This window comes from Danio rerio, chromosome 7 (genome assembly GCF_049306965.1).
Source record: "Danio rerio strain Tuebingen ecotype United States chromosome 7, GRCz12tu, whole genome shotgun sequence".
Classification (NCBI taxonomy): domain Eukaryota; kingdom Metazoa; phylum Chordata; class Actinopteri; order Cypriniformes; family Danionidae; genus Danio; species Danio rerio.
In genome coordinates this window covers 54,145,711-54,160,698 of record NC_133182.1, presented here as the reverse complement: position 1 = coordinate 54,160,698, position 14,988 = coordinate 54,145,711, and the positions used below count along the sequence as shown (strand labels likewise).

The following is a 14,988-nucleotide window of genomic DNA, read 5'->3' as shown; positions in this document are numbered from 1 at the left end:
GTTTATGTGGAAGTGTCTCGTTTGCAGATTGATTAGTGGGACAGACTGTCTGCAACACCTATTACATTTAAACTTCCTAATCCACACGATCAGTACAGGTGAATCCCAGACCTCCTGTGTCTACGGTGTGTTGAAGATCTGGGTTGAATTAACACTGTCCTGACTACTGCAGGTGCAGCTCTTCAGCACAGTGTAGTGCACTTTCTAGTAGTTATATATGACCTCACTTAAATCATAAATGTGAATATATATATACAGTTGAAGTCGGAATTAATAGCCCCCCTTTGAATTTCCAAATGATGTTTAACAGTGCAAGGAAATATTCATAGTATGTCTGATAATATTTTTTCTTCTGAAGAAAGTCTTATTTGTTTTATTTCAGCTAGAATAAAAACAGTTTCTAATTTTTTCTAAAAAAAATTTTAGGTCAACATTATTAGGCCATTTACTTTTAAAACTGAATTTTAAATTGGTCATTTTAATTGTAGCGGGAGTAAGTTATTGCATCCTATATATATTGTTTCTTATAGTTGTGTTTTTTAACAAGTAGCCATATATTAAGCAGGATAATGTCTTCCATTGTTAGTTTTTGGTGAATCAAACCCTTTAGTCTTCTAAAACAGCTAATAAGCATGTCATGGTGTATTATGGATGTACATTATCCGTTACATATAATAAAATCATTTTAATTTAAACACAAAATCAGGATATTCTGATGATTTCTGTAGGATCACATGACTCATATAACTTCCCATCTTGAAATTCATTTTCTTTTCGCCTTAGTCCCTTTATTAATCAGGGGTCGCCACAGCGGAATGAACCGCCAACTTATCCAGCATATGTTTTACACTGCGGTTGCCCTTCCAGCCACAACCTAACACTGGGAAACACCCATACACATTCTTTCACACGCATACACTACGGCTAATTTAGCTTATTCAGTTCACCTCTACCATATGTGTTTGTACTGTGGGGGAAACCGGATGACCCAGACAAAACGTACGCCAACACTAGGAAAACATGCAGACTCCATAGAGAAATGCCAGTTGACCCAGGTGGGGTTTTTTGCGACTTTCTTGCTGTGAGGCGATCGTGCTACCCACTGCGCCATTGTGACGCCATCTTGAAAGTCTTTAGATCAAACTTGACCGTCCATCTTGATGCGTAGTGAAAATGTAAATAATTAAATTCTGACCAGCAATTGTTTTTTGCATGTGAATTTTCGGCATTTCGAAAGTCACTTAGTGAAAGTGAACCAAACTGGAAAGAACACTTGAAATAAAGCTCCTTTTACAGAACACACAAACAAGCTACAGATTTGAAAGTTCTGTAAATATCCTTTTGCACTTTCTGCTGGTAAAGTCGCTTCACTTGACGGCATTGTACCTAGTTGGTAACTCAATCTAACCAACCTTATTCAAATAAATGGCCAGCGAATCTCAGCCGTGATTGGTTATTTTCACAGCGGTGACCGTAATGAAGTTATGTATGGCAGCTGTGTGGAAGTTTAGCGAGAACAAAGCAAACATGCGCTGAGAACTCTCTGGACATGTGTCCGTGATTTGTGATTTCATTTCTGTCCCTTTTCATTTGTCTTTTTCATTATTTTAGAATTTTTTTTTTTGCTTGTTCTTTTCCTCCCAGCAGTGCATTCTTTATCTGGATTTGCTTTATGGAGCCTTCGAGCATTCCTCCATCACGGCCGTCTTTCTCCTAAAGAACTGACTTGAAACAGCTCCAGGTTTAAAGTGGTACCAGCCTGTGGATCGCAACCACCTTGGACACATTTGAAAGAGCCTCACTCGGAGAAGAAAAGAGCATAAATAATAATAGAATTAGAGGGGAAAGCATAATAAAGTATCGTTTTCTGGGAAGGCTTTCATCTTTTCGTAACAATAATGTTGTGAATGGGCCGATGGAGGACTGTGTTTGGACTGGGAAGCCTGCAGTGACAGACATGAAAGGACCCAGGGTAGAGTGGACTGGAGTGGGCTTTAAAGAGGCCGATGGCACTACAGGTCAGCATGTTCACAGCACGTGGACGACCTCTGCCTCCCTGTCTATTTTTGCACCCCTGTCCATTCATTCTCCATGACTGTGGGTTGCCCGTTGCTTTTGCCTCTCTTCCACTTTCACCCTCCCATTTCCCTTAATTTTCCCTTTCTTCCCTTCATTCTGTTCTTCCACCCCCAGCGCGCCTGTTATTTGGGTTGTGTACCCTACCGCCCCCTTGGTCTATGGGCAGGAGGCCCAGAAAGGGGAGCAGTGGGTACAAAGAGAGTGTGAGGAGGGGATGTGTGAGGAAGTGGAGCGTCATTGCTCTCGGAGCTTGACGTCAGGTTCGGCAGCCCCCTCTGTATTTGCTGTCACGCCACTGTGGGGAAATGTTAAAAAAACAGCCACAGGTCGCAACATTCGCCACTAGACTTCTTGCAGACAAGTGCATTGCTTGAAACTTAATACATGCACTAATCTTAATGTTATCAGTGCTGAAAGTTCAATTCACTTCATGTTTATTTCTGTAACGCTTTTACAATGTAGATTGTGTCAAAGCAGCTTAATATAGAAGTTGAAGTAAAATAAAACTGTCAATCCACTTTTCAGAGTTGAAGTTTAGTTCAGTTCAGTGTGGTTTAAATTTCACTGCTAAAAATCCAAACACTGAAGAGCAAATCCATTGATGTGCATCTCCACCAAGTCCCAACCAAACAAGTCATTCTAATTGTGTGCCGTCTGTGTGTCCAAATGTAATTTTTAGAAAAGTAAATACAGTATGCTAGCTTGGAACTATAAGATACTACACTGTTAAAAAAATATGTAATTCTACAGTTTATTTCCAACAGCTGGGGTGCCAGAAAAAAAAAGTAAAATAACTGCCGTTAAATTATAGAAATTTACAGTAAAATAACAGACTTTAAATTACAGAAATTTCCTTCAATTTAAATTTCTGGTAAATTTCTGTACTTCAACCTCTGTTATTTTACAGTAAATTTCTGTAATATAATAGCTGTTATTTTACAGGTTTTTTTCAGCACCCCAGCTTTTTTTTTTACAGTGTAGTTGCCATTTTCTTTATTCAACTTTAGTTATTAACACATTCTTAACCGCTTAACTGTATGCAGTCATTTTCATAGTTGCCCACAACTTTTTGTAATGCAAATATTTTGAAGTTCAATGTCTCAAAATATTGTCTCAGAATGCAGATTAAAATTACAATTAATACAAATCACTTTTATAACCTATGGAGTAAGTAAAATCTTTTTGCAAGTTCATTTTTATGACCAAAATATGAAATGATATATTAAAAACTGTTTTATGTTTTACTATATTTAAAAACTTGTACTCGTTATGACAAAGCTGACATTTCTGCAGCTATTATTGTAATTTTCTTTAGCTTTTTTTCATCCACCTATTTTTATGTGCATTTATGTGAACATAAAAAAACATATGCGCATAACTGAGTAGGATAAACTTTTATTCGAAAAGAAAAGATGTGCATGAACTACAATGGAAACACTTTTACTAAACAAATTTCAGAATGTGCATAAAAAAAGTTGTGATTTTGTTGTAAGAGCTCATAGGATAATAATAATGTGTGTGAATGGACAAATTAGCAGGCTGAGCACATTGTAAAACATCTGAAATGTTGTTTTGGCCATTCTAAAATGCCTTAATCACTTCAGTATTATTGTTATTATATTATTAATTACTTCCAGAACTGTCAAGAGCGTCTGTGCTTTGCGTCACTACGTGTTCAATGTTGTGTGTTGGCATTGTCTTCTGAGGCGCAAGTTATTTATTAAATAAAGATTGACGCAGCTTCTCTTACCGCAGCAAATTCAATTTTTACTTTTGATAGTTTGCACTAGTTAATCTGGTTTTGTCTTCTTTGACTCATTGAATGGGTCTTTTATGAAATATTCCAGTTTAGTGCATACAGTTTAGTGCATACATTTAATTTGCATCTATGGATAGAAACATAGCTAATGTCACGATTCTTCAAAATCATTCCAATTTGCTGATTTGTTGTTCTAGGAAGCACTGCATATTATTACCAATCAAAAAAGAAAAAAGAAAAAAACTGTGCTACTTAATTTTATTAAATTAATAAAAAAAAATTGTTTAATATTTGGAATCTGTGATGTATTTTTTGAGGTTTCAAATTTATTAGTAGTTGTACTTGTAGTAGTTAGAAAATATATTACTATTTCATATAATACATTTAGTATATTACTGTATTACTGTTATACAGCTATCATTCAAACTTTAGTTTTATATATACACAAGGCTATTGACTGTAGAAATCCTCTCCATAACCTCCATTCAACCCTTCAATAAAAGAAAAAAAACAATAATCACTAAACAAAAGATTAATCAGCTCAGGATTTAGTCTAGTGTGTGTTTCTGTTTCAGTGATTGTGTGCCGCTCTAAACCACATCAGTATAGTGTTTTATTTCATTTTCTGATACTCTGTGAAAGACAAGTCGAATCAACAGGTAAATGAAAACAACAGTGGTCTTAGTGTTTTGCTCGGCCCCTTTTCGCACGGAAAAAATCCACCATTCTAATTTCCTTTCTGTCTGTTTTTTTTTTTTTTTTTAAGTACAAGTCAATCCACTTACTCATTTGTTTTCCGCCCCTCCCTTGCTTTTTTATCCTCCATCTCTCCCCCCCTCCGCTCTTTGCCTCAGCACTTATGAGGCTTTAGGGGAGGCGAGCTCTGGGTATTGGTCCGTCCTCGTCCTCCTCCTCCTCCCATAAGCCACCCCCCTCCCTTCAGTGCCGGCGGAGTTGGTACGGTCCTGCTTTGCATAAGTTGTCTGTGAGTAGATCCATGTGTAGGGGGCCAGCACTGAAGGAATTAGTCCCTTGTGCAGCGGGTGGATGTATGAGTAGGGAGCGGGTTTGTGAAAAGTGATCCTCTGTATCTGCCTCCACGTCTTTTTCAGTATCGCTGAGGCTTTTATCATGTATTGCGCCTACCCCGTGCCTGGAATGGGCAGCATGTATTACTACAACGGAAAATCGGTGAGTGCCTTCTGTCCCTTGGGGAAAAGTGTGTAAGTAAACATGTTTTTCATGCGCGCGGTGGGCTGTCAGCTTAAATGGAGTGCTGAGCCGTGTCTGTTCAGCGTGTAGAAACTGAGTTGAGGGTCTCGCTGCTCTAGGCTCTGCCTATGTGTGTGTGTGTGTGTGTGAGACTGCTGAGTGTTTCCATTACCTCAGCCTGAGCAGGGTCAACATTTACTTTCGATTGCCATTTAGTATGGGTTATTACTCAGATTTCAACTGTTGTGAAGAGCTGAACAAAATGTCAAAACCTCTTTTTTTATGAGAAACTGGCAGATTTGCTAGTCTGTCACTGTTTCCTTGGTGAAAAGTGGTTATTTGTCTTGAACACTTGGTCTTGGTAGTTGATGCTGGCTGTGCTTGTTGCTCACCGCTTTTCTGATGGGCTCACAATAATAACAAGTGGGAGTCTGGGAGTGATTAAGGAAGAGAGTCTGTCTGTTGAGGTTTGACTTTCCTGTTTGCAGATTGAGCTTCGCTGTTCCTCCATCTGTTTTTAATCAGCCAGGCATTCTTCTCTCTACAGGAATCCTGATGGGACTCCTAAACCTCTCCACCACAGGCCCTTTGATTTCTGTGTGCCTCTCACGATGCCTGTTTGCCTGTCTGCGTGTGGCTGTCCGTGTGAACACTCGCTCGCTTGTGTGTGTGCTGAACGTTTGTCAGGTGCTGGATGATCAGATTGGTCCTTTAGGCTTATGAGAAACCTGTGCTTGTGTCTCATGAGTGGGTGTTACTTGGCTTTACTTAAAGGTTATGTGGCAAGATGGCAAAATCTGATCAAACTTCTGTGGGAAAGATGTCAGATGGTTTAGATAATTAACTTCAAAATTTAATAGGTGTGATTAGGAATGTGGAAGAGGATATGACGACTTGAACCTGCTCTTGTGCCATATGATAAGAGCGGGTTTGTCTTTACTTGGCTTAAAGTTTCTGAAAGGATAACAAAATCTGATGAATCTTCAATTAGGGTGCTTAAGTCAGATTAATTCATATAAAAAAGTGTAATTAGAAAGTATAAGAAACTCAAGTATGTTTAACCTTGATTAGCTACAAGTGGGAAGGTTTAGTTGAGTATTTTGGGGGCATATTTATATCAATAAATAGAGGAATTTTGTAGAAATAATAATGATTATTATCATTATCGTTCAGCTTAGAGTTAGTTTGTAGTGCATATTATAATTATCTATATTAAATAATGTCTGTTCCATGTCTTTAATTAGATGGCCAAGTAAACATGTGTTTGGCGGGGGCAGAATGTTCTTATTTCCTTAAAAGTGAGTCGCTGCTCCCCTGACGATGCAAAGCACTGAACGCACAACTTCAGTAGAGAGGAAAAAGTTTCCAGTAGATTTCCCTGATGTCTTTCTCTCTGTCTGTGCAGGACTCTGGAGATTTCTCCATCTGTTTGCTGAATTCAAGAATGATCGGTTAGCTGCCTAATATGAAATTTCTGTGTTGCTCACATTATTAATTCAGCTTTTAACAATGGCAGCAGCAATCTGTAATGTTTGTACAACTTTCCTAAAAGTCTGGCTGATTTCTAGAGACGAACGCGAGCTTGTGTTTTCACTTCTTTTAAGGTCATCTGACACAGTCCAGAGTTAGCTTTCCTCGTAGGCCATTATGACAGATCTCTTTGTTCCTGCACCACAAAGCTGACTTTGATCTTTTTATATTAAGTATTTCCAGCCTCGTAATGCAGGCTGGGAGGAAAGAGAAAATGAGGAGCATGTGGCTCGCTCGGGTCAGAGTTGAGCTTTATGATCCAAAGCAGTGGGTAAATGCCCAATAAACCCTTCCTTGTGTTGCTTTATTTATATCTTGGCACACAGCTATTATTTATTTATTAAATGTCAGATGCTGTGAGCATCAACAAAGATAAAAGTCACATTGATTTGTTTGAATGTCAAGCTGGTACCAATAGTTTTATAGCCGAGCCCTGGAGGATGAGCGGCCTCCCCGGCTTTGATTGGGTCAGTTTATGACGTGTGAAGTATTTTATTTCCTCTCTCCTGTTCTTGCATGTATGCATTATAAATGTTTGTCGAAGGCGGTAGCTTTATGTGTAAGATGTCTAATGTGGTCTTTTGCTTTTTTTTCTTTCTTTCTTCAGATTCACACTCAGCCTTTTTGAAGGTTTTGTTCTGCTAGAAACTTTGCATAATGAGTCAGCGTGCTCGTCTGTAGTTGTTCAAAGCCGACGCTCGTGTTGTTTTTCTCCTCTCGAAAGGCTTCCACCTGTATCTGTAAGGAACGAAATGCTTTCAAGTCCCAAACTTTTACCGTCTGCTCTTTGTAGACAGACTCGGCTTTAAAAGTCAAAACGTGTCCCTTCAGGACAGAGCTGCTGTGTTCAATAGGGGCTCATTGTGTGCGAGTAGCGTGCCTTTTCGCCTTGATAAGTGTGTTAGATGGGAGTTGAAAAGGAAGGCCCTCGGGCCGCGATCCGACTCCAAACAAGTGACATGCAGAGGCAGGATATTTTCTTGTCACTCGCGGTCCCTCTGCTCTGAGCCCGTCCTTGTGGGTTAGTCTGTTGTTCGGCCTTTTTTTTTCTCTTCCTCTGTAATCATTTCTCTCTCTCTATCCCCTGCCTCTCTCGCTGTTGTCGCTGGGCTTATCCATATGTTGACAGTTTAGTGGTTTTTCCGTGTGTTGTTGTGATGGATGTGGTTTTCAGATCAAAGGAAGGTGTGACAGGCGAGAAAAGAGAGAAAAACTCATTTCACTCATCAGCGTGAGCCTTCGTCTCCATTTACTCACACAGGAACTGGGAAAAAAGACTTTTTATATTGCCTTTTTCCTTGTGACTACATTTTAATAACAGCTTGAGATGAAATTTGTGTTTTTGGAAACTATTAGCAGGGTTGCTGCAGTTATGTAAATATCAGGGGCTTTTAAAAATGTAACCTTAGACCACAAAAACTGTGGTCTAGATTTGTTTTTTGTTTTGTTTTAATTTGAGATTCATACTGTACATCACATGGAAGCTGAATAAATGAACTTTTCATTGATGCGCATTTAGGATATTACAGTGTTTCACCTAGATACAGCTATTTGAAAAATTTGGAATCTGAGGGTTTATAACAATAAAAAAGGTTGCCTAAATAAAGTGCTTAGTAATTAAAATTAACTTGATATATTTACAGTAGGACATTTATTAAATGTATTTATGGAAAACATAATCTTGACTAGGCTCTTCTCATGATTTTTGCCATAATGAAAAAACTTTGAGCCATACAATGTTTTTGATTATTGGTGAAAATAAACTTGTGCAACGTTTTAAGTCCTAATGCTTTAATAATTTTTGCGGTCTCAAATCATGATTTTTATAGGCCTAGAAAAATGTATAGAAAAACAGAACGTTTGTGTAAAGGTCAATATTTAGAAGTCGTATAATAACTACAGTTAATTTACAGGTGGTTTTACTATGGAAAACAAGATTGATTTATTTGAATGTCTTGTAAAATTAACCAGAAAACATAGAACATACAATTTGTGCAATGAGCATTGCAAAGTTTAACTTTAATCTATTAAAATGAGACTTGTTTGGCTGTTTATTTTATTTTGGATGCTTTTTCAAGTCCTGTGACTTTAGATTTCAAGTCAAGTTAAACAATTTTGGCACAAGAAATTATAAAGTCTGTTGCTTTTAGTGAAGATTAATTGTTTAATTATTATTTCATGCAATAGAATAAAGACTATTCAGTGTCATTTTTGCATTCGATTACCTAATTTGTGTTATTCAATACTGGTAATGTCTAACCGAAAACCATAAAGTGTTGTTTATTTCATTTTTATCTTTGTTTATTTTGTTTTGTGTGTTTTTTGTATATTACATGCATATCATTCCAATCAATTTAAAATGAGGAATTCTTTCCAAATGGAGTCATCTTATAAAATAATTTTCATATCGCAATGTCCGTTTTCTCCAATATCCTGCAACCCTGGAAAACATTTAAGTAGCTAAATAAAATACACAAATCATAAACACAAGCTCTAAATATAAGTGAAAGAAATGATATAATTTCGCAAAATATTTCCCATATATTATTTTCTGATATACAATAGTCAGAGAGGGCAAAAAATTAATCTTTTAAACGTGGGTGTTTAGATCAGAGGGTGGTGAATAACTGACAGCTTCCTAATTAAAGCCCTGGTCAAAGGAAGCGTTTCCTTTGCTCTTTCTCTCATGCCTGCTTTCATTCTCCATCCTGGTGGTGGAGGAGTGGGGCGCCGGTGTTTAGGAAGGTTTATTAACGGGTCGGCTGGTTAGCTCGGGGTAAAGCGGACAATTAGCATTATCCACTGCCATATGCTGCCCATTGAGCCATGAGGCGGAGACAAAGGCCCCTCTCTCGCGCCGCCCCAACCTGGGATCACCAGGGGACTTCCAGCGCCCGGGTCACATGTGTGCGCCTGCTCACCCACGGGAGCTGCCGCAGCTTATGAACACACTCACTGCCAATCACATGTGCCCGTCCTGCCGCCTCAGCAAGGTGCCCGGCCGCACACAGCTGGCTAAGCTGACTGAAAGGCTTTAGATGTTGATCGTAATGCAGAGTGGGTCATGACATGCCGCAGCCGTGTGTTTGTGTGTGATGAAGGGGATATTTAGCGGGCATCTGAAATATTAATGAGCAGAGGGAAACGAAAATGGAAATGACATCAAATTAATATTCAATTATAATTAATTCAGTAACTGGCAGTGTTTTACATACTCATTTATTAGTTGTAATTAAGTTAGTATATTTCAATTTGATTGGTGACGTTTTATAATAATAATAAAGTCCCTTTAGGTAAGGTTGTTGGTGTTAGTGAATGATAACATATCTGCTCATGTAGCTCATTTTTGGGACAACTTTTGACATTAATAATAATAATAATTAAGATATCTTGCTAAGTTATATAGCTACAAATGAAATATTGCGATATTTTTGCATTTCTGTTATTTGGCCACTATTACACTTTATACTTATTACACTATTACACTTTATACATCATTAATTATTTAATTAACAGTTTATTAACCCTTTAACTGCCCACGCTAGCAAATGGTTGACCATGTTTTGACTGTTTAAAGTAATGGTTTACACACACCGCATTGTTGATTTACAAAAAAAATCAAATAAACATAATCCTGTTGCAATACTACACTTAGTTTTGGTTTTTTATTGTAAACTAGAAAACATGTTAAATGAGAATAAACGAATAAAGATGATTTAGTATTCACAAAGTTTAATTTTGAATATTTTTTTTAAATCAATCAGTCTTACACTTTATATTTTCAGATTTTTCATATGTATTAAGTCCTGTACTTTTACCATAAATCACAAGTATTGTAAAGTGTGACTGGAATTAATATTAAAGCAAATAAATAAGTTATTATTTGATTCTGATAGTATGTTTTTAATCAAATAAAAATTTATAAGCAAAATAAGCAAAAACGTAACGTTTTTATAATTTATTGTGTCACTTTAAATAATTACAAGTGCACATATTTTCAGTCCAGTGGTCAATGAAATCACATCATGTAAATGTTTTATCAAGATTTGTGTGTATTTTTACAGCAAAACACAAGAGTTGAAGCAAATTATGCCATAAGCTTTTTAGTAATGTTGTCACAAAATAATGTCATTTTAGACAGCGAATATAAAACAAAGATTTAAGGATCTGATTTATAAATCTAAATCTTTGTATAACTCTTTGCTTGTATATAAAGGATCTAGCCTTTCGCTCAGTGTTAACATTATATCATGTGGAGTGATTTTATTTCAAGAATAAGCGCTGCTGTGATGTTGAGAGAGGGAGAGAGAGCTTGTGTTTAACTCGCAGTAATGTGAAACACATTGAGCTGCACATCTGCTCTGCGTTACAGTGATTGGTTCTTTGAGACGTGACGGTGCAGTCACTCCACGATGTGAGGAATGCAAGCAGCAGGTGACAGGGACACCTGAAAATGAGGACCCGAGTGAGTCTGTCCCACCTAATGACGGATAATGAGCGAGACTCTATTTAACATGTTTAACTAGAGTCCTCTTTCTCGTCACACAGGCCAGTGCTCTCTCTCTCTCTTTCTCTCTCTCTCTTTCTCTCCCTTTGAGAGGTTTTGTCCCATCTGGAGCAGATGAACTGAGAGAGCCACATTACTGGGCCGTAGCCTCATGCCTTTGATCCTCCTCTACTGGAATGGGCATTTCTGCAGCTGTAACCACTGCTCTGCTGGCCCGACCCCATCCAACCCCAAAGCTCCTAAAATACACATGCAGAAACACAAACACATGCACCCCCAACGCTCTTGCTTATTAATCCATTTGTTTCGATGCTTTGTTCCTGCATGTCGTCATCATTATACTACAATTAAGCACCGAAGCGCACACACTCTATGTCGCAGATAATCCTCCGCTTTCTTATTATACGACTTCTAAATTAGCCATCTGCTTCATCAAAGACTTTGTAATTTGCCATGTGTGTTGCGTTGTGTTGTTTGTGCTCTATTATGCAGTCAGGTTTCATGGTATGTGTGTGTTAGACCGAGGGGTATGAGGATAGCTTAATGACGATGGTCGCTGTGGTTTATATTTGGTACAGAAACACCTGTCGGTTCTCAGTAGTAATACTTTTTTTTATTTATGTGTGTCTGCAGGTGTATGCACCATCTCCCAGCTCAGAGGACTACAACAGAGACTCTCCGTCTTATCCGTCTCCAAAACCCCCCGGCAGTATGTTCGCAAGCACTTTCTTTGGTCAGTCATCAGCATTTTATTCATTTATATTTAATTCTTTGTTTGATTGTCATATTTTTTGGAGGGTGGGGGGTGTTGACTTTCTTTGAAAGGTTGTGTTTTTTTGTAAACAGCAAAAGTCAGTCCGAGGCACTCAAAAATGTGAAAAAAAATATTAAAAAGCCTTTATTGACATGGCTATTACTTAAAACTGCATTTCGGCAAATAACTGCCATCGTCAGGGTAGTGAAGACAATGTGCATCTGGAGTTTCTTTTGAACACTATGATCTCATGACTCATTAGAATATCTAAACAATACTAAAATAATATATTGAACACAAGGTCAACTTAATTGTTATTAATTCAGCATTTCAGAATGGAAAAAACTCTTAATGGAAAAAAAAGATCATGCGTTATGCAACATTTCTTAAATAACATCATCTTTTTTATTCTTATTTTTAAAATTTTAATATTGTTTAGATATTTTAATAGTCATGAGATCATAATGTTGAAAAGAAACTCCAGACACGCATGGTCACTGTTACCCTGATAAAGACAAGTGTTTGCCAAAATGCGTAGGCGCAGTTTTAAGGAATAGCCATGTCAAAAAAGGCATTTTAAGAATAAGATTAAAGACTGATTTTTGCTGTTTATTCTGATGAATCCCTTACTAAAAGAGCACTGACACATTATTTAAGCTACCCCTGAGCACTTTTTCTTTGATTTTGGTTGTGTTTTTTTGCGTTTTGAAACTCTCATCTTGATTATACAGATGTGCTGTAGATATGAACTGCTTGACCAAACACATGGATCAGTAATGAGGTTTTACACTAAACATTTTATACAGCTTTACATTGTTTTTAGTCATGCATTATAAGCAAAATAATAAGGAAATGTTGTTTAGTCAGTATAACGCAATACAAAATAATTCTTGTCGGTCATATTTCGAACAAGAATCATGTAATGGCCTACTGTATTTACAGAATATATTTAAGGCTCACAGTGTAGCTCCAAAATACTGATAGATTTTCATTTGAGATTTTTATACTGTATAGTTTATATTTGTATACTTTGTAGTATTTTTTGGTCTTTAAATTTCCCAACTTTCCTACAAACCACTTGTTCATACAAAACTATATGTAAGCAAAATCATTTTAACCATTTTATATGTAAAACAAATATATTGGAATGATCAATTATTCTTTAATATGTATTTCATAAATACAGGCCAGAGTATGCATGTTTCCGTCTGTTATGCTAAATGACAGTGGAACTATATTTTGATAAACATATTTGATTTTCACAAAAGTTATTTCAAACTTTTTATTTGCATTAAAATGCTTTCTATTATACATATCTATTGTATATTTTGCTCTTGGATCATTGTGGCAGTTATATAGCCTGTTATGAAGAGGGGGCAAAAATGGTGCAATCAAAAATCTTGCTGTCAAACTAGTTGTGTTATTCAGTGAGCTGCACTTAAATATATAGATTTATTTAATGTAGTTAACACTTGCACCATCATGACAGTAAGTACATTCAAATTGTGCATAGTTTAGTAGGTGCTACATTTGATGTGGATCAAATTAATATTAAACAGTAGTTTGAATCGTGCTGTTATATGTAGTGCAATAAATGTCCAGCAAGCAAAACATGCACAAAGCACACATAAACATATAAAAGTGTGCTTCACAATTTAGCTTTTAGCCAGTATGAATTTTTTTTTTTTTTTTTTGGTTCTGAATATACTACATTTAAGGAATTTTATGTCCAGTGAACTAATATACAGTTAAAGTCAGAATTATTAGCCCCCCTTTTCATTTTTTTTATATTTCCTAAATTATGCTTAACAGAGCAATGAAAGTTTCACAGTTTGTCTGATAATATTTTTTTTTTCTGTTTTATTTCGGCAAGAATAAAAGCTGTTTTAAATTTCTTTTAACCCATTTTTTTTTGATTGTCTACAGAACAAACCATTGTGTACAATAACTTGCCTAATTACCCTAACCTGCCTAGTTAACCTAATTAACCTAGTTAAGCCTTCAAATGTCACTTAAAGCTGTATAGAAGTGTCTTGAAAAAGATCTAGTAAAATATTGTTTATCGTCATCATGGCAATGATAAAATAAATCAGTTATTAGAATTGAGTTATTAAAACTATTATGTTTAGAAACGTGTTGAAAAAATCTTCTCTCCGTTAAACAGAAATTAGTGAAAAAATTAAACAGTGGGTTAAGTCACATAGTGTGACTTAAAAATCTATTTATGACACTTAGTGACTTAATATAGTTATCTTAAGAATTTTATGAATTATTTTTAAAATGATTAAATTCTCATATTGTATTCCTTCATTATTACTCACAGCTTTCTTTGCATGACTTGATAGGATTGGAAAGTACTTACTTGAAGGGTTCCACCCTTCAGAATTTCAGTGGAGGTCTAACATGCTATGAATAATGTGAATTAGCTCCACTTAATGTTTAACCAAATGCTGAGACAACTACTGGATGATACACAAACTCTAACACTGATGTGAGTCCTGAAATATTTCCTAACGGCACACATGAAATTGTAATTATTTTTTTTTTTGCTACATGCAATTGCATTAGTCAGGTTGAAGGCTTAATAAACCCAATAAAAGCTAAATAATTTTTGACTAGTTTCCAGGATGTTACAGAAAAACAGGGAATCGTCTTCCTGCCTTAGTTATATTTTCTGTAGTCATAACATTTTTAACCTTGAACACACACTTCCTGGTATTTCTTATCCTAAACCATACTTTCTACCCTTTTTTCCCTGCTTCCCTTTACTTTTCAGTCAACGTCTATCACGCTTTTGGCTTCAAAGACATAGATAGTAAACCTACCACACATATTCCAGTTTAGCCAATCAGGGCTGATAACAATTAAACTGCCATTTTTGAGCCGTGTGTTTCAGTCTGTGAGGAATTTCTACTTTAAAAGTTGAGGCGGAAGCTAGCGAGCTGCGGCTGGCTGAATGTTATCTCAGCTGTGCTCCACGCTTGGCTCAGACTCCAGTGTAAAAGCAGACTTAAAGAGAGGCTGGTCTGTTTGACATCCTCTATCCAAAATGAGGAGTGTGGGGGTCAGGCTTCTGCTCACTTGTCAAACCATGCAGTGTGTTTTTCCTTCTTTATCAGCATTGTTGATCTCCTTAATGTCACATTG

At 36.6% G+C, this 14,988-nt stretch overlaps 1 protein-coding gene across 18 annotated transcripts in view; it reads left to right on the top strand.

Annotated features, from left to right (window-relative positions):
- The window catches only part of tcf12 (transcription factor 12), a 200,702-nt gene that overhangs the window by 154,149 nt on the left and 31,565 nt on the right, over nt 1-14,988 (top strand). For 8 of the 18 annotated variants that reach the window (XM_073906392.1, XM_005166511.5, XM_073906391.1 and 5 more), the window contains exon 9: nt 11,721-11,820. In XM_073906392.1, the coding sequence (XP_073762493.1) occupies nt 11,721-11,820 (100 nt within the window). 18 annotated transcript variants of the gene reach the window in all.